The 24,160-nt window shown below is 44.2% G+C and overlaps 1 protein-coding gene across 3 annotated transcripts in view; it reads left to right on the top strand.

Moving 5' to 3' along the window:
• The window catches only part of FGF12 (fibroblast growth factor 12), a 217,903-nt gene that overhangs the window by 130,613 nt on the left and 63,130 nt on the right, over positions 1-24,160 (top strand). For all 3 annotated transcript variants that reach the window (XM_005484930.4, XM_005484929.3, XM_074547209.1), the window contains 2 exons: positions 11,533-11,643; positions 18,478-18,581. In XM_005484930.4, coding sequence (XP_005484987.1) covers positions 11,533-11,643; positions 18,478-18,581 — 215 coding nt within the window. The remainder of the gene's footprint in view (positions 1-11,532; positions 11,644-18,477; positions 18,582-24,160) is intronic.

Genomic DNA, 24,160 nt, shown 5'->3' on the forward strand with positions numbered 1-24,160 from the left:
GCTCTTTGAAGTATAATGTTTCAGAATGGCATAAGCAGCACATTTTCATTATGCATTTGGGTGTTGTATAAGATTTGTTGAAATTTATAATGGTTTTGAGTTAAAAATGCTTCCAGAGTGCTACAGAAATGCTTAAACTGCACTAGTGCAGTGAGCAAAAAATATTCTTGTAATACAGCTCGACTGATTCAAGCTTTAATTTCTTCCACATCACAGGCTCATTACCTGTTAAATAAAGGAGTTTCACGTGCTCATCCCATTGGAAAATGCTGTAAGATTGCTTGAGGAATGCTGTAGCAAAAGAGGATGTTATCACTTAGCACTATTTAAAGCTTGCAGAATGACACTGGGACCCAGATTTTCCCTGAGTTGTTATCCAGTGATTATCCAGGGCTGTAGGGGGATAGAATATCAGAAAATAAAGATAGTGTAGAAAGTAATCTTACCCCTAAGGAATTGCAGCTGGGCCAATTATCAAATATTAGGAACAGCCTGGCTTTAACAGGCCATAGCTGTAACCAGTGAGAAGGCGAATGCTATAAAAGAGTGGGGTGGCTGGGTGAGAGGGGAACTGGAGTCAGTGTCTGCTTTGTGAAGAAGAAAGAGTCAGTGCTCTGAGGGGATGCCCATGAGAAATCCCAAGGAGTTACGAAACTTTTGTGGTAAGGAGACAACAGTATGGAACCCCTACAATGAGGTGACAACATAGGGCACTTCTGTGAGCTGGTGTTGGTAGGACCAGGTACCTTCCCCAAGACTGATAGCATCTGAAGTGATTGATTTCTCCTCAGTGCTTGTTGGTAATATGTTCTGTCCATTTTCTATTTTAATGATTTTACTATTCTAGGCATTCAGAGCAGAGTGGAATTTTTATGTGGTTGTTTCCATAGTATGTTTTGTTCATGGGAGGGACTTCTTGGTGTTTCTGCAATATTTCAGTCCTGCTGGATTGATGGGGGAAGTGGAGAGATTTAGCATCTGAGAACAACATAAATCCCAGCACTGTGGCAGGCCTGAACAGCAGGGATGGTGTCTGCCCTGCTCATGAGCACTGTTAGTGATGAGGTGCCTTGCATGGGGCACCTCAAGGTGAGCAGAGGTGGAGACTCTATTGTGGAGTCTCTCAAAAACTCAGAGTACAGAATGTGCTGATGCCACCAAGTCATGGTCACCCAGCAGCAGGGCTGAAAGGGACCCTCACTGTTGATTAGTCCAGCTTCAGTCCTGCGCTGATTCCAGATGTGCCTTCTTTAGAAGGATGTTCTTAAACTTGTTTCTTGTATCCTCCCACAGAGAAAATTCTGGGTAGAATGTCCTAATATCCAAACCACATCTCTGTAGGAACCAGGAAGAAATCTGATAAACAGCGACCAAGTTTTATATTGCATTTTGGAGTCAAGAGAACAAAATAAAATCTTTCTAACTGTACACATGGCAGAGCACTGCCACAACATTCCCCAGGATTTCTGATCCATCAAACAAGTTCTTAGGATGGGTCTGACATGCAGCTCTGTAGGAACCCTTCTCTCTGGGAAGCTGCAGGTCAAGAGGTGCTGCAATAATGGCAAAGAGGACATTGCTGCTTTTCAGTCTCTCCTCCTGTCAGCTTGAGGCAGCAAAGCAAGCAGCTTCTGCAGACATCCTCCAGGCTCTCTTTTCCACCTCTGTTAGCATAACATATGTGGGAATATACCCCTTCTTCTCTGCTATGAGCTTTGGGCTCAGTCATCCTGAAAGCTCTGCAGTGTGGGTGTTCCCATTTGTTAAATCCTCACGCAGCTCCTGAGCTCCCATTGCTGGCATGGGGAAAATCAGCATTTTACTCCCCATGTTTCCCCTATGTGGGTGTTGGCTCAGGAGCTGGCACAGCCCATGGGGCCAGGGAGAACCATGCTTGATTGGTTCCTGAGAGACATCTGCACCCAGATGAAATGTGCTCGGTGGCTGTGGGCTCACACATAATATTTATGCTATCCTCTGTTTCACTCTCGGTGAATATGCTGTAATTTTGGCTAATTACACAATATGTCAAGAATAATTGCAGGGTGTTCCTCAAAATAAATAATACATTTTGTATGCTCTGCTATCCATACTTATGAGCAGGCTTTAACCTTCAGTAGCCAAGGCATTGACTGTGCTGGAAAATGACAGCTTAGGAGCTGTAGCTACAACTTATTTTGCATTAAATTTCTAATTTTTTAAATTCCTTTACCTGAAAAAGCTTATCCTGCATAAATTCTGGAACAGCACTACATCTCTTCTGTATGCCTTTTGTTCCTGCCTGGCTTTGGTTTTATTATCAGAGCTGTAGTCAATACAGGTGTAGAAAATTGCTCTTGAAAGGGAAATGTTTTGAAATTTTGTTTGCTGCTAAAACACACTGGATCAACAAAGCAACATCAAACGCATCCTGGGGGAGGCAAAGACAAACGTGGCAGTGAACTGTATGAAGAATTGGGTTTTTTTAGTTCTGTGGTCAAAGAAAAGAAGTTTCTGGGGAGAAGAGGATTCAGACTCAATGCAGTATTTCATTGTACTTAAAATGAAACTTCAGGTTTAATCTCTGGCTCTGTTAACATTTTTTCGTTACATTTCCAAAGAAAATATGATGTCCAAAGAAAAAAAAAAGAAAAATTGCACTCTTTTCAGACCTCTTTTTTTTTTCTGTTAGTGAGATGGAGTTTGTATATAGCTTTATCTACTCTTATTCTGAACTTTTCAGCAAAATATTCAGCTAGAGAGTTTTACTCAGAAGTAGTCAGCAATTCTGTGCCAAAATACCTCGTGGCAGGTGGGCCATCAGTTCTCATCCAGTTTTTGTCCCACTGTTTCACCTGCAGTGATCTTTTGGTTCCTCTTTGGCCCTGCAGTGCTGTGATGGCTGTTTTCTCCTTGGTGTTTGTGCAGAGTGGGTAGCTCATGTGTCATGTACATTAGTTTGGTGTTTGTCTTCTGGGAAAACTCATCCACAACTTCATACCTCATTATCCTTGAGCTGTTGACCTTAGCTGGCTGTCACATGGGATCCAGATCTTGGAGAGTGGGTGAGCTGCAGAGTGACTTCTTTGCTTTCTAACATCCATAGGCTGTCCTAAGACCATCCACAGAGATGTAGCAGTGATTCCATGTGGCACCCCCCAGTTTTCAATGCTTTATATGACTAATTTCTCTGCCCCTTACCTCAGACTTGTAGTAACAACCCTGTAAAGCTGATTCCTGGATATGGGAGGGTCTGCATAAATGCCATGGATGTGCAATCACATCATTTCCACCTACTCTACAAGTAAGAAATAAGGCTTCCCTGGAGGGACTCATCTTGGTTAGAGCAAAGCAGGCATCATGGAGGGGTGCAGGCAGGCAGCTGTGCTCCATGCTGGAGAGATAATTACTATTCCTTCTGGCAGGCTCCAGCTCGGGAAAGAAAATCACTTCTATGGATGCTCTTTTTGCCTACAAGGTGCCATTCTGCTCTAGTGACTCAGTGATGGTGACAGGAGGTAATTGCACTGATGGTGCTGTCATCAGCTTGAGCCCATCATCCCTCTGAGTTAGGGAAATGTCATTTTTGGAAGCTTGTCCTTCAAACAGAGAGGCCATCCCTGCCAGCACATCCTGTTATTACATGTAATGCATCCTGGAAACACCAGTTGTTTCTCTGTAGTTATTAGCCCTGGGTGGAGATTTGCACTTGAGGTGAGTAAATACACGAGTGAACCATGCAACCCTGTTGTCCCAGAGCCATCTTCTTCTCCAGATGAATGCTTTGTAATTGGAGGGTGACACTGTCCCTGTAATCATGTTAAACTGAAGCTGGGTATGACCTTTGTTCTGCATCATTGGGAAAGGAAGTGGGATTGACTGTTTGATGCCCCCATAACCATGGACCTTGTGAGCAAATCTTGATGTTGGTAAGTCTGTTTCCATCTCTCCATCCTACTCACAGGCTCACTGATGTGCCATTGTGTTAAGCCAAATGGCTGCATCTAAACTAAAGGGGTTCATGGCAGCTTTGCATGGTGGAGCTGGATGCCTGGCTTTGCTACAGAGCTCCCTCATGTTTGGGCAGCTGTTGTTACCCACCGTGACTGAACCTGTGTGCAGATAACCTGAAGAGACATCCAGATAAACACAAATGCTCCCCTGTGTCGCTCACTTCCCTTGGCTCTGCAGTTCTTTTACCCTCTCCCTGCCTGTTACTCAGGATGCTACAGGCAGCACTGCCCAGGCCATCCTGGCCACCTGCTTGTACGCTTCCTCAAGGAATACATGTCCTTCAGCTCCAAGCAATTTTGGTGAGTTTAGTGACAGAAACTGGAAAGTACTGTGACACTGGGAAATAAATGTCTTGCCTCTGCCTGTGCACTTCTGTGCACTGAGTGACTCCTGAGGGAGCTGAAAACGCTCAGCACTTTGCAGCAGGATTTCCCACCTCCACACCTGCATGACACAGTTGGAGTGTCCTCCAGGATCCCGCGTGTGGCTCACGATGCTCCGACCTGCTCTGTGCGTGACTCGCTGCAGGTGCAGCCACAGCCAGCCGTGTGCAGCATCTGCTGAGCACTTACAGCCACAGTCACTGGTCAGGGTGTTTGGCCAGAGGAAACACCCTGGGTCTTCAAGGGCAGTAGCTCCTTTCGCAGCTGCAAGTGGTGTTATTCTTGAGCTTCCCAGTTTGGGTGGATTCAGTGAATCATTGTAGTGAGTTGAGCTATTAAACTTCTGTCGATAGTGATGCACTTAATTTGAGACAGTCAAATTACTTCATCTTAACTCCCTGGAGAATTTGGCAGCTCCTGGCTGGGAAAACAACCCCAACATTTATCTCCCTCAGCTTTTCATCCCCGAGTTCTGTGCCTGTCACCATAGTAATCTGCATGGAGCTTGCTGATTCTCGTGCCGATTTATTACAAGCTTTTATTAATACTGTACTTCTGAAGGAGGGATTTTGGTGCCCTTCTCTGTCTACAAAATTTGTGTTTGCAAAATTTGGCTTATCGAGTATTCTGGAACCCATCCTTTTTAGGGAAGGGAAACTGTGGTTTCTGCAGTGGCACTTAAAATGCGGAGTTAATCTAAGTAAATTAGGAGCAGTTTATGCTCTGACTTGCATGCTGGGCTTGGTGTGCTAAGGATTTGAGTGCTGGTTAGGTGAGTCATAAATCAGCCTCCCATTATGACAGCTGCAGCCTGAATGGGGGAAAATAAGAATAATGGAATGTGTAAATTCCAGGCTAAAATGTTTAATTGCAATAAACAAATGTTTGAAGAATATTTAGGTGAAATATGCTCCTGAGATGTATTACATTTCCCGTGTTTGCAGTCACATCCTCAGCAAAACTGTTGCACAGGCACAGAAGGGAATCAGCAGCATGCTGAAGTGATTCTGAGGAGAGCTGGAGATGCTTTCTCCCTCCCCAGACCGATGTCCTTAGGAGGTGCCAGAGGGACTGTTCTGGGAGCCTGCTGCTGGCATCTCTCACAGCCTTGCTGTGCTCAGACCAGACACAGGCACTGAGCTGCAGTGAAAGAGAGCAAACAAATGGGCGAGTCTCCTGTGGAAATTCTGCAGTAGGTGCCTTCCTTGTACCTTATTGCAGGTTGCTGGATAGAAGATCGCTGCTTCCCATCTGAGCTTGCAGAGTCATCTGTTGTTTGACAGCTCGTTGTGCAGAGAGCAGTAACCTCATGAGCTTCAGAATTTATGCCATAACCCACACTGAGTACCACTGGCACCCAGCACAGTAACTTCTGAAGTAGATTTAGAAGCAGTTCTGCACCAGTAACCTCAAGTGGAGGCTTGCCTGCCAACCAAGAGCATTGCTGTGCATTGCAAGAATCCTTGGAGCCAGTGGCTCAAATCCCTCAGAGGTCACTAAGCCCTTCATCTTTTTGAAGAGTTCGTTGAAAAGTGGCTCCTCCGAGTTCTGTGCCATTGACTTGGAGAATTCAGATTGAGGTGACTTCTATAAGTGTGGTTGAGTTCTTTGATAATTCCCAGCCCAAGGCAGAGTGGGAACAGCCTTGCTGCAGCCTCAGGTCATTGTGTTGCTGTAAGAAGGGGCATTCTGAGAGTTGAGAGAAAGGAGACCATATCAGACTGACTTCCATAGTGGAGTTGCACCTGGAAGTCAGTTTTGTGCCCTGTTCTTTGCTGCTTCAGAGCAGGGTTTGGAGCAAACTGAGCTACCCTGCAGTGATGAAAAGAGAGTAGGGGTTCTCCCCTGGCATTTAGTGCTGCTGCTTTGCTGATGGAAATAAGCAGGAGTTGGTGCCTTCAGTGAAGCTTTGCTAAATGCTGCATTGATGCATAACCTCATAGCTCCTCTCTGCTTTAGGGGAGTTATTTTACTTCTATGTTCTCCATTTTCCATTTAAGGGGTGAGTTCCTTATTTACCTTAAATAGGAGAGCTAAATGAAAAGGTCATTAAAGAGTAATGTTTCTGTCAGTGCTCTTGCTCTTTTCCCCATAGCACGCAGCAGATATCTTCAGCAATGCTTGCAGCTTCAGGGTGAGGGACATGACTCTGCAGAGTGGCTGATTTAACCAGGATCCTCTGGCCCTCAGTGAGCATGCCTCTGGAGATAAACAAAGTGCATGTGAGCACCCTGCAACTATCATGTCCTTGGCAAGCCCCGGGAGGATGGAGATCACTGTGTAGCTGCATAATAAGGCAGGAAGCACAGCAGCTCATGGTGAACTGAGATGACTTTAAGGCTCAGCAGCAGGACAGCAGAAGTGAATAATGGCAGCATCACATTACCATTTAAGTAGAGACAGGAAGATTAGCAGTCAGATCATGATTTACTTGGCCTCAGCTGTGCCAGAGGGCTCAGAAAGTTAACAGCAGGGCAGGCAGAAGTGGTGAGTTTGGCCTGTGGAAAGGGTGACCAAGCAAGATGCCCTTCAGGGGATCTTCAGTGAGCTGGCAGTGGATGACTGCTCTAAGAAGGGGCATTAGGTGACAACTGTGTCTTCACTGAAGCTAAAGTGCCCAGTCTGATAGATGCTACACACTAGGAGAGTTACGGCTTAGCTCTTGCTCCTTGTTTTTGTTCTGTTCTGCACTCTCATCTCCCCATTGTGGTGCTTCCTGAGCATGATCTTCCCTTGCATCCTCCAGAATTGCCACACTGGAAGGAACTGATCTTACTGCATCTGCATGAAGAGAGTCCACCGAGCTTTCTCCAGTACTCCCCAGCCCTCAACAGCTGTATATGAGCAGCTAGAGCAAGATCTTTAAAGTAAACATCCTGAAGTATAGTAGTATTGCTTATAAAGTGGGGATAAAAAAATCCCTTTGCATATTGCATGGGAAACCTGGTAGCATGGGGTCTTGCACTGGGAGTAGAAGCTGCATGGAAATCTCTTCTGTTCAGTCAGTAGTTTGGGATTAAGGCAGCAAGAACATCTTTCCTAAATCCATTCTGAAGTGCTTGACTTTGTGTTTAGGGAGACACTAAGTTGGTGCTGAAGTCTTGTCCATGTTAGTTCAGTTCCATTTCTGAGGGAAAGCTGCTTCTGTAGCAGAAGGGAAGTGCACATGGAGGAGCCTGAGGGGGAGGAATAGGTTTATCCCAAGTGTGTTCTGCAGTATTGCAAGTATTGCACCTTTAAAAGCAAGAGGATTTGAGTCCCATTTGCTTTACAAGGCTGAGGCTAGACAGTAGGTTTGTTTTGAGATAAATTTTAAGAATTATAGAAAAAAAATGCTCACAGCAGAATTTTTGCTTATCTGTGCTGCATTTTTTCCCTTTATTTTACTGTTTGATTCTTTCTCTTATTGAATATAGCCTGGAGCAGTACCATTGAGGGAAATACAGACAAAAGTATAGAGGTTGTGGGGTTTTTTGTATTTTTCCCCCCTGGTACTCCAATAAGCGCTGTCAATAATATCTGCCGGAAAGGGTGGTTCTCTTTATTACAAACCTGGAAAGCTCTCAGTCTGTTTCATTGTCTTTCTGTTTTGACTTACCAGGGTGTCTCAGCATCCTTAATTGACAAGGAGACTTACTGGCTTTGTGGGGTTTTTTTCTAGAAACTGAAGTTTTCAGAACAAATGCTGCAGCATAAGGGTTAGCAGTGCTGGAAGACTGATAGAATTGCTCTGTAGATGGAAAGAAGTGATGTTAAAATATATGATATGCCAAAAGTAGGTCTCTTAAAAGTCACATGCAGCATTTTACCTCTGGGCTAGCAGCAAAATTCCCTGTGATGATGCAATGTTCTCTTCTGGTAATAGTTCCACACTGAGAGGGGAAGATGAGTAAGTCCTCGCTCCTTGTTAAAAGTTGTCTTCACCTAAAATTTTGTCTGTAGGCCTCCAGCCACACAGCTTACTGTATGAATGGCAAATCCCAGCACCTCACTTTATGCCCGGACATAAGACAAGAGGTTCCCTGGTGGGAAGCAGCTACTCCAGCAGCTGTTGTCACCTGTGCACCTGTTTGTGCTTGAGCTGCTTCCTTTGCAGGCACTGGAGAGAGACTGGTGGTTTTGGGACCCTTTGGACCTGGCCTGGCCAGCCTGTGGGGGTTTGGGGCTGCAAAGAGAGATCAGTTCAGGTGGAGAGAGGGCTGTACTGTGTGAGACAAATCACCCATTGCTCAGCCCTCCTTGTGTTTGAGGAGAGAACTCGGTGCTGGCTGTGCACCTCCCTGGCTGCTTCTGTGTTTAGTTCAGGTTGCTAAAGGTACCTGAAAGTGCAGCTTCTCTGCTGTAGAAGGAGACCCAAGGAAATGAAAAAACCAGGGAAGGAGAAGACCTGTGTGTCTCCAGAAGGCTCTCTGATACTTCCATGTCTGGAAGAGGCATTTTTTTGCTACAGGCTATCCTAAATGAGTGTGGGCAGGGATGTTCCTGCAGAAGAGGATCTGTGCAGTGAGGAGAGACAGGAGCTCTGCTGCATTCAGACTGTGTTAGGAACAAGAGAAATGTGGTTTTGTGTATGGCTGAGAACTCTCTGCTTCACTCCCTTTGAGTTTTACTTTTGAGTTTGGGTGTGAGCCTCAAAATTCAGCAAAACCAGGTCATGTAACACAAAATTTCCCCTCCACCTTGTCCCTAGGTAGGCAATGACTCAGAAACAGCTGGCTTTATAAAGAGGGCAGTTGTTAAAGCTGACCAGGTGTCTGTTAGGTCAGTAAGAGAAAGGAATCTGAAAGGGTTTATCCTGTATTTGCTATGGTGATACAGCCTTCTGGTCAAGTGTTTGCATCTATAGAAAGGATGCAAGGAAGCATCAGGGCATCTTGGGTGCTATTCTGATAAACGATGAAAATGTCATAAGTTATTAATAACAAGCAGATTTGGTTGGTTTTTTACATGATAGGCTGTTTAGTAGAAGAGATTTTCCTGTTCCAAAATTATTTGCATGGTTGAAATATAGTTTGCATCTCTAAGAAGGAGGAAAAGGTGCTATTCTAATTCTATTCTGTAGCTAAGTCATCTTCCAAAGAAAAGAGATAAGGTCAGGGTTGTTCTCTCCCTGCTCCTCTTCAGAGAGCTTTAAGACAAGACCTCCCCACTTCTCCAGCACACAGAAAACCTCAGACTGCAGGAGTATCTTCTAAATCTCTGCTTCTGGGAGCTTTTCCATTTCATGCAAAGTACTTCAACATTAAAATTTAACCAGTGAGTAAAATTAAGGCTAAGATTCATTCAGGGACTCAAATGTAGGTGTCTCATATCAAAGAGTGCCTATTAGTGCCTTTACTATTGTGGTATTAGATAAAAGGGAGGAAGGGGACAGACTTGAGGAGGATGATGCAGGCATCTGTGCCTGAGAATGCAGCTTTTCATTTCCTGTAGCTTTGATGTGCTTTTCTAACGAAAAGCAAGTTAAATCAAGCTTCTACATTCATCAAAATAGGTAATTCATTTAGGTAAGAATGAGCTAAGTGTTTTGCTCGGTGTCATTTTGACATATGTTGGCTTGACCAACACTAACTAGCTCTTAGTAGATGACCAGTACAATTGTACTTATTTACTGTCCAGCATTGAGAGTTGCTGGGAGGAAGCCTGACTGCAGCCTACCGTTCTCACTGCGCTGAAATCACTTCTTTTTTAAAGCAGCACAGAAACCATCTGATCTGATTTATTCAGTGGCTTTTGGAGCTGTGAGAAAGTACCTGACTCTGCCCTGGCTAGGGTAGGGATTGCTGAAACTGAAATCCTTTGCACCTGCAGCCTGTCTTTGTGTGAGATGCCTGCTGCTGTGAGTGCAGAGAGCAGGGTGAGGGCTCCCCAAAGGGGAGTCGTGCAGGGATGCAGCGGGAGCGGGGCTTGGGATGGGAACATCAACACACAACGTGACCACGGTTATGTAACAACCATGGCTTATTAAACAGCCTCACCAGAGGCATGAAAGGCAGGAGCCTGACGAGATTTTGGTATGCTACGCTGGATTCTTTCCTGTCCATTGAGCCAGCAATAATTGGGGCCTATTTATTTACTTTTGGAGGGTGGTCACATAAAACCACAAAGTCCTGTCACACGAGGAGGATCTCCTCCATGCAGTGAGTGTGTCTGCTCACACACAATCAGCTCACTTGTGTTCTAGCAGCAATGCCTGTGACAAATTTTTAAACTTGCATGATTACAATTGAATTTGTTTTTGACCACAGAGTTTGTGTTGGATTGGTAGGGTGACAAGGAGACAGGTGGTAAAGCTGCATACCTCTGCCATGAGAAGTTCAAGCTGGTTTTGCTTTTGTTCATGTTTTCCTTTTATCCTTCAGCAGGAAGGTATAAAATGTTGTAGAGGCAATGGGGAAGAGTCAGCCAGGGCATGGCTGGCTCATGATACACAGGGGCTGGGAAAGGTCCCTGTTGGAGACAAAGATTCTAATCTGCCAGAGTGTGTGGCACATGTTTTAGGAGGGAGACAACATGCAGGATTTTAAAACAGAGGTGGTCTGAGGTGCCCATAAATGCTTCAGAGGTCAGTTTTGGAAATGTTTTGTGTCTGTCCCTTTCCGAATTTTTCTCCCCAAATCCCACAGAGTTGCACTCACATGCAGCCCTGATTCAGCACTCAGTTGCTCTGGGTTTGCACCACTGTAATACCAGTGATTTTAGTAGCTTTTCATTGGCATAAAACTGGCACTGCATGATAATGACTCAAGCATACAAAAAGCAAGGTGGTTGGCTTCAGAAGCAGAATAGAAACAATGGACACATTCTTTGCAACAGTGCGAGCAAATACTCTTCTGAACAAGTGGCATATTCTAAATACATCAACTGTCTAAATACTTCCATTTGGTAGGTAACTTTCAGAGAATTGATGTTCCATAATCTGTTTCTACTGCACCAAGTATGCATTTCATTTTACCTGCTCATCTGATCTCAATTGTATTTGCCTGTCTCTCTGTATTATATGTGAATATTTTACAGCCATGCTTGAAAGGAATCACTGAAAGCAGTCTTAACTGCCAAGCACTTCTGCATTTATTCAGGGCTTATTGGGGGACAAGCAAATTGGGTCTTGTGCTACTCAGTATATCTGGTAATAATTATTATTTTTATTTTGCAGAACCCCAGCTGAAAGGAATTGTGACAAGGTTATTCAGCCAGCAGGAATACTTCCTGCAGATGCACCCAGATGGTACAATTGATGGGACCAAGGACGAAAACAGTGACTACAGTAAGAAAAATTAGCCTGTTTTGCAACCCAATTACAATCAAATGCATCACCTAGTGGGTCTCACTTGTGCAACTTCATTTTTGAAAAGATCAAATTAGGAGGAAGGCAGCTGTTTTCTGCATATTTTTTTCTCTCTATCCGTCCCCTTTAAATCTTGCCAGTATCATTTCATATGTTTCCTCTCCGATCTTCTTCCCTCCTGCCCCGATTCTGTAACTGCCATCTGGGTGGGGTGGAGAATAAAACCCATGATTTGAATTGCTGCCAGAAGAGAAAGGAGATTATATTTATACACATGCCACGTGGGTAAAGGATACGGGGAATTCTCTCTCCAAGGAGAAGAGGAGAAAATCGTTTTCACTATTTTAGCCTCAAAAATTCAGCAAGCATCAGGAATTTCTAGGCTGGAGAAAAGCAGCTGTTCACTGAAGTCTCATGCTTTAAGGCTGGTGTAAGGGCTGAGGGTATCAAATGACCTTGTCAAAGGAGGTCATCTTCCAAAACCCTGTTCAAAAGGATTGGGTTTGTGCTGGACAACAAAGGGCGGCAGAGCCACACAGTTTAAATGCTGTGGCCATGTGCAGGAGCCATTCTGGTTTAAATGCATGCAAAGCAGGAGTCAGTTTTCCTTTTGAAGAGGAAGTTTTGTCAATGCCAAAGCTCTTCAAAAGGTTTAAAAGGGTGTAGAATATTTTCTGCAGCATCTCTGCATTTCATAGGCATCAGAGTGCTGTCCCTGAGTGGGCAGTTAAGCTCAGATCCTTGCTGCCAGAAATTGCATCAACAGGGTAGGATTCAAGTCATGCTTTTTATTATCTGTGTTGGTTTGGCGCTCCCTGTGCCACTGCTTAAGGGGTATTTAACCTGACCAGCTTGGAATTTGGCTTCCCAGTCATTATTAGAGGTGAGCAAATGTTAATCTGTGTGGTAGGGGTGATGGAAGCAAACTTCATGTACTTTGTGAAAGGAGGAGCCTGCTTGATTTGCAGGCAGGTTTTGGTCTAATTCAAAGAAGCTCCTGGCTGGATTGACAGTGGCAGAATAGAACAGAATAGGAAGGCAAGGCCTAGGCTGCAGGTGAGGAGTATCTGTAGGGGTGCAGCACTGACTTTCTGCTGTGGAAGTGCACTTGGACAGGGGTGCAGGGTGGCTGCAGCCCCACATCCCTGGTGTGTACCCCATCCCCAGGAAGCTGCAGGGTGCTGTAGCAGGAGCATGCTGTGTTCTGGGGCTACCCTGCTCAGGGCTGGGGGTCCATACAGGAGAGAGGAGCTGTGGGAAGATTGTGACTGAAATTGCAGGTGGCTCACAAAGCCCCTGTGGAATGACCCAAGAGGCTGCATCCACCAGAAACATGGCCTGTATCAAATGCAAATGTCAGGTTTTGGTCCTTTTTTCATACACTCATATTGAACAAATTAAATATTGCAGATTGCAGTAAGACCATTTCTGATGTATGTGTGGAGCAGGAGAATCTGTGGACTTAGACACACACATACATGTCTATGCTCAGGGACTCCTTCAAAAGAGTCTGGCCTTGAAATAATCTCAGACCAACACATGGGGTGAGTTCAGAGGGCTGTATTAGCTGCTTTTTCTTAAAGGAAGAAGACCTGGGGTGTTCTTAAACTGCAGAAAATCCCACTGGGGGCCTATTTGTCAAAAATACGGGAAGATATGCTAGAGATGACAGAGATTCATTGCCCTCATCTATCATGGAGGACTGAACAACAAAGTAATGGGCTTAAATGGGAGCAGGGATGAATTAAGGTAAACAGCAGAGAAATGTAAGAGCAGTTCTGCAATATTTCAGAGTGACAGGGGAGATGAGGGAAGCTGCTGCACTCTCAGTGGTTGCAGGGGAACCCCCTGAGTTCCTGTGGCTGAGGTTGGGCCCCCATTGCCCAAAGAGCTGTGATTTATTTATCCCCCCAGAAATGTCAGAGAGGAGTTTGGCCAGGTGCTGAGTACTTGAGAGCTGCTTCCACCCAGTGTTCTTAACTGGAAATAGATGGGCTGAGTACAGTTCTAGAGTGTAAATTTATCTGGTGAGATGGCAGCCCTGCCTCGGCAGCTTGGTGGGACAGGAGGCATCTCACTGAAGTGTGCCAAGCCACTGGCTCCAAGTCAGGGACTGTGCTGGAAAGTTTAGGCAAGTTTTTGAGAGAAGATCAAAGCCAAAGAATTCCCCATCTTCTGATCTCAGGGGATCTCAAAAGAGGGAAAGAACCCAAACTGATAATATTTGGCTTCTGAAAATGAAATTAGGACTGTGCTTTATTCAATTTTACATAGCATTTTGCCACATGGTCTCATCAATAAATCCTCAGTGTGAATGAACATCTTAGAATATATAAAGCTTCCAGTTACAGCTTCAAAACGAAATCACATTTTGCACTTTGGAAGTGCCAAAATAAAACTGATTTCCTTTTTTCTTTTCTCTTCCTCCAAAAAAATCTCCAATTTTGACCAGAAGAATGTCGAAAGTTACTTGTCTAAGTGAACAGCTTACAGATTTGCTTCACTGCAGTTTTCTGTTTTGAAGTGCTTCTGCAGAAGATTCCTGACCAGCCAGTCAGAAGTGTGTGCAAGAGCAGAACTCATCCAAGACTAGATAAACAATATTTTCCCATCCCTGAAGAGCAGTTGGTTAACTTGCATCCACGGCAGGGAAGGGCACTCTACAGGGCCACAGGAGGATCCTTCCCACCCTAGATGACCATCTATTCTCCACACAGAAGTCATCTTAGCACAGTTAAACAGATGGTGAACACAGTGTTCCATACATTGCTTTGTGTTCTGTATCCCCACACTGATTATTCAAATTAGCATTGTGAAAGAATGCATAATTTTCATGGAATACATTAGGTTGGTTTACTCTGACAAAATAAATGTTTAAAATGAGACACGCCATGTCCCTCAGATACATCTGATGGAATTAAAAGTTCTAATAAAAACCCTGTTATTTATGCTAGAGGAACTGCTAATATTTAAGCAATTTTAAAATTAATTATCTGTTGCCCATTTAATGTATGTTCTTGAAGCTGATGGCATTTATTTTCCACCTCCTCTCACTTAAAGAAAAAAAAACCAGAAGCCAAATTCTAATGGCATTTGAATGGGCAGCCAGCCAGCTTCCCAGGAGCCAGCACTTGGGACATCTGTTCCTTCTGCCATGCTGTTAGAGACATGCCATCTCAGTGTAAGCAAGGGGGCACATTCCCTGGCTACTGCCATTGGCATATGTGAAGAGTTCTCTTCCCACTGGAGTGCATTTTCATGGTGGATGGCCCCTGTTTGTGCTCCTCCTGTGATGTATGAGCCCCATTTTGGGGCAGTACCTTTTCCTTCCAGCTCCAGTGATCTCAAATGGCCTTTCAGGGCTCACTGCTGCTGTCAGTGCTTGCATTGTTACTGATCTTCCTGGGCTGAGCAGGAAAATGCCCCTTCATAAGAGCAAGTGGACTTCCCTGTCTGCCCACACAATCCTGCTGAACATCTGAAATGTTTTGGCAAATGGATAGTAGAGAAAGGACAGGTGAACTGGACTGACCAGGTGGGAACAGCCCAGCATATCTAGGATATTTTTTGGGGCTTTCCATCCAGAAATACCAAAAGGTTAAAGAGGCTTTTATTCCAGCATCCCACTTGGGTTATCTTCAGCTGTACAGTGCCTTGCTGAGTTCTTTCAAAAAGTTCTAGCAATGAGGTAGTCCATAACCTCTCATAACCTCTCAAATTCCAGTGCTGCACTGTCTTCCTTGTAGAGAGGATTTTCTTCATATCCAGTCTTCATTTCTATTTGAGGCTTTTGTCTAGTGCCTCTTGTCCTTTCATAGTGTTCCTCTGAGAAGAATCCTTGCCTTCTTTGAGTTAAGAAAATGCAGTTCACTCTGTTTCTTCTTTCATTATGTGTTGCACCAGAGCCTCTTGATCATCTCAGCATCCTTCCTCACTCCCCTCAGGACCTTAATCCTCACCACCTCATGCACTGAGGCTGCTCTGGCCCATTGCATCCTCCATCAGTTCTTTGTTATTCACTGCAGAACAAATGTCTTGCTCAAGAGCAAATCACCTGTTATAAATTACTTTAGCTCCTCTGACTTTCTGCTGTTTAAAGCTGAGCATAGGGAGCACACCTTGTGTATGGCAGGTCTTGCCTCACTCTTCCACTTCTGTAGACAACTTAGACCCATAGGGAATAATGCATTCAGAATTTAGCTTATAAATTACCATAACATAATAGTGACAATATACTCATGTATTTAGGACTGGAGTGTGCTGGAAGTACTAGGGTCAGATGTAAATACCACTGGTTGAAGATGGTAAGATATAATGAAAAAAAGGGGAACGAATATTCAACATTTTCAAGTTTTTTCCCTTTAGACCATGAAGTAAAAGAGCACATTCCTTCCATGAAGCTACAGATGGCAAAGAATATGTGCCATTTGCAGAAGAGAAACAGTTTTAAAAGCATTTTTTAAATTTTCTGTTTCTCACATCAACACACCCAGTGTGCAGTTCTATTCTACCATAGCTAGTCCTTTTTCCCATTTTCAAATCTGCTGTTTCAAATCAATTTTTTTTTTTGAGACAAAAAATGAGGCATCTTGCTTTTGAGGTTGATTGAGGGGTTTCCATCCATTTTTGCATTCTTACTTTTAAGCTTATATGCTTTTAAATCTGTTCAAAATATGAAATATTATTTGGAAGCATGATAGTAAAAGGCATCAACTTCTGCAAAGGTGTTTCTAGATTTGAGTGCAGACATTGCTCTGGGAATTTACCCAAACTACTGGGGTTTTTTTAAATAGAGGAAGATAATTGCTTCCTGAAACTTCTTTTGGCTGCCAGTTTCCTCTGTCAGTGTTGTGGCCTTATGCTTGCCTGCCCACTTGTTCCCCTGCATTAGAGGAGGAGATGCTCTGCCATGGGTGCAGCAGGGTCCCAGGGGCTTTGGGAACTGGCCATGGTCCTCCTGCTGTAGCACAGCACAATAGGGTTGTTCCTCTGCATGTAGAGGTGGAAAGAGGTTTGGAAACACGTGGGTGCTTCCAAGTGGAACTTCTCAACCACTAATTCTGGGTGTTATCACCTTGCTGCCTAATGAATGCTTTGAATGGTCTGTCACAAGTTTCCTATGCAAGACAAATTGGCTGTAGGAAATGAATGATGATGCCCATTTTGTTTCATTATTAGCAGTAATATGCTCCATTTTTCAGTAAGAGGAAGAAATAGGGAAGGGGAATTGCTTATAGACTTGTTAATTGCACAAGGTTTTAGACCTTCATGGTAGGGAGAAGGGGATAGGCAACACTTTTAATGCTGAGTAGTTACTCTGGGATGTGTTTGCCTTTTCTGTGGACAGTACCAAAGTAGCGCTGTGCTTGACTCCAGTTATTCACAGACCAATACCCAGCCTGGACTGCATTTTCCATATACATCTATTGACATTCTCCCCCAAAAACACACATACAGACACTGGATTTGGTAAAACTTCAACGCATGCTTTGATGTTTTATGGAATATGGTGCATAAAAGCTCAACAAGAGACTGAGATGAGGGGTTTTTCACTAGACTTGAGGTGTCTCCATTTTAGGCAGTTCATTGAAGGGAGTCATCCAGTCTTCCTTGGCAATTAAGTGAAGAAAAAATCGTATTCATGTGCACTGGAATTTATTGATCCTCTTTTGGAGGCAACCCTGAAACCAGCACAGCCAAGAAACCTGATAGATGTCCTGAGCAAAGTGGCATTGCATATTCTTGTTTCAGGACTGTTGTGTAGGAAGAGACCTTGAGTGAAGTATTTCCACTGTGTTTGTGCTTATTTTTCTGCCTGACCCTGTGCCCATCTTTCCCTATCTTCAGCTTCCTGGGATGAGTTCTAATTAGCTCTTTGTAAGCTGAAGCACAAGGAATCCTGCAACATCTAAATACTCTTGTCCTATAAAGCTCACTAGAAACAAAGCCATGCTAATGCTTCAGTGCTCAGTCTATCAGTGCTGATAATAGTCTCCTCTTTGAGCCCATGCTGTTAGAAATGCAGCAAAAGCCTGACAGCACATTAATGTATATACTCATGGGGAGAGTCTTTCAATGAGATACAGGGTCTGCTGGGTGGGAATCGAGCAATAAAGTAATTAACTGAGAGGAAGTGGTTGCAATGCTTTAATCAATAAGACTGCAGTAAAACTGAATAATGGAAGATCTGGTCCTCTTCTGTCCTCTCCAGTGCTGGTCCTGAATGGGGAGCAGTGCTGATGTCCCAGAGTGAAGCACTATCTCTTCTTGAGTTTGTTCATTGCCTTGACAGCCCAGGAACACATGGGCAAGCACACAGTCAAGTTAATTTGCATTCTTCTGGCCATAGTGGCTGTCTGTATACTCTTTTAGCATATGGCAAATGCAGGAAAGTGTGACTAGGCTTAAATGTGTTTCAGGGGGAGCTAAACTGAGTTGTGGTGTTGCATTTGCCGCAGGCAAAGTCTGTCTATGTGCAGTTGCCCTGGCTCAGCTGGCCCTCAGAAAGCCATCGTGATGCTCTTGCTTGGGAGCACGGATGAGCCCTTGGCATTGCAAAGGCAGTGATCAGACAGACTGATGGGCGTGTTAAGGCATTTGGGAGGCAGCCAAACTCAGTACTTTTAAAAATTTCCTTTCACCATCAGCTCCATGGCTGCAGTCCTTCCCTGTAGCTGGAAGCAGGATGCTTGATCCTAGTGCAGTCACTTTTGTGAAGAGGAAGGAGTAGGGTGGGCTGGCCCTGGGGCAAAATCAGCAGTGGCCATGTAGGGTGACATGTCCATAACGTTTGTTTTTCTTTTCCTTCCACAGCCCTTTTCAATCTAATTCCTGTGGGTCTTCGCGTGGTGGCAATCCAAGGGGTGAAGGCAGGTCTGTACGTTGCCATGAACGCTGAGGGATATCTCTACAGCTCAGTGAGTACTTTGCACTGTTGGGCTCCTGGAGTTTTGTAGGTGGGAGGAAGCAGACTGCTCTGGGACTTCAGCTTTTGCTGAAAACAGTCACGTATCAGCAAACCTTTAAAAGCAGCAGTGGGGGGAGCTGCTGCAAGGCCATGCAATATTCACTTAATAGTGTCTCCATGGAGATTCATGGCAGTATTTCCTGACCTGTGAAGATACATTTTCAGTTCCTTTAAGTATGTACTTAATGTAGGTCACGTTGTTGAGGCGTTTGTATAGAGTTGGCTGGTCATATTCTGATTTCTCATTTGTGAAATGGCATGGACTCACTGGGATTGCTTCTGAATTGCACGCAGATAACTGATCATAGGTGGTACCCCAATGGGTCATACTCTGCTTTTGACTGCAGTGTAAATCCACAGCAATACCCTAACTCTCTTAAAAGGGTTCTGGACTGTTCTGTTGGCAGAAATTCCCTGTATTTGTGTGGTCTTTTTAATGCACATAAAAGATAAGTGCGGCAATGTTTGCCGACTAATTCCCTTACAACTTTCTTAGATGGCATGAAAGGGCATGAGGTTATTCGTAAGATTCTCATTTAAAGTAAGTAATTGATTTTCACAGTGAATAACTGATTCGGTGATTTATTAAATATGGCAACCCTTTGCCAGAATTTTTATGCTTCAAATAACTTTGTTCTAGTTCTACATAGTAAAAAGGGATAGTTAATAATACACTTCTCATTTCTGTAGTTATGATAGCTTTACAGTGCATAGCCAGATTCTAATCTCATCTGCCTTTGTGTAAATTTACAGTGCAGTGATTCTGCTCTTGTCTGGGCACTTTTGCTTCAGAAGTGTTGAATGTGACGATGGGACCACTGAAAGGACAGAAGTTTGGGTTGCTCTATGCAATTTTTCCTAACTTTTACCTTCCATCTTTGGTCAGTTTTATACTGGTCACATGATTGAGATTTCCCCTTTTCCCTTGGGCTGTGACAAGGCTCTGTCTCCCCAGCAGCTCAGGATAGGAAGCAGAGGAGGTGTTAGTATGCCTGGCAAGGTAGGTCTCAAAACTGGCTGCTTGTCAAGAAGAGACAGAGAGATCAGTCTGGATCTCTGTGCATGCCAGACGCTTCCTGTTCTTTCATAGCCCAGTAAACATAATTGACTGCTTCTAAATAAATTAAATTGGTTTACTAACAATGAAAACTTCCTCTCTCTGTAAAGCTATCAGAGTCCTAAAGGTAATACCGAGCACAGTGTGGTACTGCATTATTGCGTGTGTGTCCTTCTGGGCACATTGTCAGTGGCTCAGGACTGATGCTTTGCCCTGTTTTTGCTGTGCAGAACACAGTTCTGGCCCAGTGCTGAGACTCTTTGTACCATCAGTACCCTGTAAATGAGGATTGCAGGAAATCAGAGTGTGTCACAGGGCCACAGCACCACAGCCAGCCAACAGGGTCCTCTTGGGCCAATGAGTGGTCATCGTTTTCTGAATAAGTAGTGCAGGGGAGGGAAAGCTGTGGGTCTTGGGAAAAGGAAATAGAGAGTTAAAAAAATGATGTTTGACAGCTGAGAGACTAGAGAAGATGCAGAGAAAAATCTTCTCTCTCTAGTAATAGTCAGACACGATATAAAGGGTGGGAGGGACACACCAAGAGGTGGTAGACAGCAGGAGGACCATGCTGTCCAGGAAACACATCTGTTAGTCATTTCAAGTATCCTAAAAGGCACCAGATCACACATGTATTCAAATGAGGGAGATTTAATGGGCCTGCTTATTTCCAACAAGTGTGCCTGTCTTGAGCAGGAAGGTTAATCAGGGAAGGCTGATGGGGAAGGATGCACTGTGATGGCCGGTGGTTAATGAAGTGAACCTCATTACATGCCACAGCTTGATGGCATTGAGCTCTGTCTGAGCTAATAAGAGTGAAACTGTTCATTTTATCAATGTGATCCAATGTTTCTGTTTGCAGTAAATGTGTGATGCTCTACTCCAGGGTGATGGACCTTTTTGGATAATTTCCTTGTGATGACTGGTGGCTCTGTCTTTGTCTTACAGCAGTAAATCAATTAATTCACTGTGCTAGGGAGCAAACCCCAAAGCAAGAAAATAGAAAATTTGGGGATAAAGTGTGTTAGGAGCAGGGAGTATGGGTCAAGCTCATTGTAAAGGACAAGGGATGAGATCAGGATGCCATGAAAGAAGATATGTCTGAAAACAGCTCAACCTGTTTAGGCAGTCTCTTTGGGATGCTCCAGGTTTCCTTGTGGGGTGAGGATCCCCAGGCCATGCTGCCTGGACCTCATTGCTGACCACACCAAGGGGACACTTTGTCCCTGGTCTTTGCTTAGCAGACCCTAAACTACAGCTTTGTTCTCTCTGTGTGTGTATCTTGTTTTTTTCACTAGCCTTTTTTGGGGGATTTCTGAAAAAAATGGGTCAACATTCCCCACAGATACTGTTCACTCACATGAGCCAATTGAGAAATGAATTGCTTGGCTGCCTTCCATGCTGCGTGGAAGCTCTGTAAGGACTTCTTAGAACACCCTCAAGTCCAAGACTAGTTTCAAATAAAATTGTCCAGGGTAATGTTTTTTTTCTGCTTGCTTGTTTGGTTTTGGTTTGGGTTGGAGTCTTTTCACTCCTCTTGAACCCAGACTGATGCTGCAACTGAACACATAATCACTGTGGGTTTGTTTTGGTTTTGTTTTGTGGGGTTTTTAGTGATGTTTAATCTCTGTGTGACAGCTGAGGTCTTGGCTGGCATCCTCTGCCCCAGATCCAACCAGAGGCTGTTATCAGCCTGGTCTTAAGGATGGCTTGTGCCAGCTCCTTCTGAGTTTAGGCCAATGGGCTCTTGAATGAATGGGCTTAGAATAACCAGCTCCTGGAAAAAGTCTTCCTTGTGTTGATTAGCACAAAAGTAGGGCTGAGCAGAGTCCTCTAAAGCCAAATGTGGTGAGACAGCATTTCCTAGAAACTTGCAAGACCTTCTGATGGCTTGGCCACATCGCTGCCTTCAGCACTGAGTTTCCTCATCCCTGCCTCATCTGTTCAGGCAGGGATAGTGTCAGGCTGGGTTGAAGCCAACCATATACTCCTAGCCAGCTTTAGAGGCCTAAATTTATTGGATGCTAAACCTTCTTTGTTTGGGAAGCAGCTGTTTGGGACTTGTGCATTGCTTACTCACACTGATACCTGATTTAGTTTCCCCCAGATGAGGTTGTTGCTATCTCTGAGGTCGACATGGGAATTAGGTGATAAGCAGACAAGAAAATCATGCTTTAGTTGGAGGTATCCTGATTTGCAGAAAATAGGATGCAAACCAGTGTCTGCATAGCAAGCTTGGGGAGTCATTGGTGTGTTCAGTTTGGATTTCCTGGAATGTACAGCAGCTGTAAATTCCCTGAGGGTGCACAAAGGTTTCAATCAGCACCTGTTCTGGGGAGGAGCTTGACTCTCCTGAAGAACCACTGTTAGCATTTGAAGCCAAAGAAAAATTGCACAGAATGAATGAAGGGCAGTGGGTATAATTTACAGTGCCTCAGCACTTGGGAAGAATCTGAGACCAGGGGCTGAATGTTGTACAGGATTCAGAAACATGGAATAAAGAGATCTGTCCTGCTCCTGTGAGTTTACAGAATAATCCTGACAGGAGAAGACTCAAAACATGCTCCCCTGTCTGTCTGGAGTTAATAGTTTCACCACAAAATTAATTTCCACTCCTGTGTAACTTTGTGAAGTTTCTCCCCTTGGTTCCCAGATTTCCCTCTGTTATTCCCTACACAGGGGCATGGGAGAGGGAGTGCTTGTGAAGTATTTTGCCTGGGAGGCAAACCTGGTTTTCCTGGAGCAGATCTTCACCATGGGGCTGTAGAGTCTCCACAGGTCCACCCAATCACTCCAAGTACACTGGAAGTGCATCTCTCAATATGATGATATCTATAATTCAGTGGCATTGCAGCTGGGATTGGTTTTGCCCCAAGTGCAGAACACTTCTCTACTAAAATGTATTGCTCTCAGATATTCCTTTTTGTTTAACTTGGAGTTTTAATTATTTTTGAAATGGCAAATTGTGATACATAATTTATTGGGAAGACATAGAAAACCCTAGCAGAGATAGAGAATACAGAGGAAAAAAAATGGGTCACTTACAGGAGCTCACTGTGGTTTTTCAGTATAAACCTATGAGTTTGAAATGCTGAAATTAGAGCCTGAATCACTTCAAAGATTCCTGCTAATAAGGGAATGATTATGCACAATAAAAAAAAACCTCTAAGCAGCATTGAGAAAACCCCAGTCATGCTAAAAGCTCAATGTGTCTTTGCATTTTCTTTTCCTCTCCTTTTTTTCTGCTTTATCATTTTGCATAATAAACATGTCTTGAATAATAATGAACAAGCATCTGGGGAAGTATGTATATTAACTGTATTTTTAATCTGCTTGCAATGCTGTAACTATTTTGCTACAACTCCTCTAGGGTTGCTGCACTCCTGTTTACATCACTCCAAGGTCAGGGGCTGGAATCAATAATACTGCATTCTCTCCCCTAATAGACTTGGGGTGTTAAACCTACTCCTGCCAATGCCATTTCTTTAATTCCTGTTTGATCTCCAGTGGTGCTAGTTGATTTGGTCAGAAGGACAGAGAGGGCAGGCAGGTATCCTGGACATTTTCACAAACCTTGTAAGAAAGCACACTTGTTGGGGGCATTCCCTAGTTTACAGGCCTCATTAGGAAGCCAGGTCAGTGGGGGAGGGGAGAGAAATGTCTCAAAGCCAAGGCACATCATGAGACCAATGTAATGTGCCTTTAATTTCTCTCCAGAGTACCCACTCTTCTTCACTGGCTGTTTAAAGGGGCTCACTGAATGACAGCATTAACTGGGAGATAAAAAGCTCCTCCTGTCCCCTGAATTTTTCATAAATACGGGAACAAAGTGAATATTCAAAGAAGCAGCAGTCCTGAGAAGAGCCAGCCCCTGGGAACAGATTCCTGCCCTGCATCAAATGTTCCTAAAATACAGCTCCTGGCAGGCACCCTGGCCATGCCATCCTTGTAGCATGGAAACTTGTAAACACAGCTCTCATTAATAAAGTGGGCCCTTTTCCCCTGGTGAGATGCTGCCATCAATGTTGTTCAGCTTGTCAGTTGGAAGAGAGCAGCATGGTGCATCTCTGTGGCTCTTTGGGGGCAGGTTTCTCATCTGACATCCTGCTGAGTGGCTGTCTTGCCTGAACTTCCCAGCACAGCGCTGTGGTACAGCTCCCAAAGGGAGAAATGGGGCTTTGCACCTTGAATTCACGTCTGGAATGAGTTAGATCAGACTTTGCTGTTCAAGCAAGAGACCCTCAGAGGAAAAAATAAGTAACTGCAGGGCCTAATCCTGCTTTCCTAGCTGCTGTTGCCCTGTCTTATACGATAGTAATACAAATTATTACTTCAGTAAAAATATTCATCTCTTAGCCTTAGTTGCACAGGATATTTAGGAAAATGCAATGGTCTACCTAACACCAGCTGAGGAGCAGGGATGGGCCATTCCCCTTGTGAGCAGTGGTCTGTCAGTGTTGGAATGAATTATGGTC

The sequence above is a fragment of the Zonotrichia albicollis genome, chromosome 9, assembly GCF_047830755.1.
Source record: "Zonotrichia albicollis isolate bZonAlb1 chromosome 9, bZonAlb1.hap1, whole genome shotgun sequence".
Taxonomy (NCBI): Eukaryota; Metazoa; Chordata; class Aves; order Passeriformes; family Passerellidae; genus Zonotrichia; species Zonotrichia albicollis.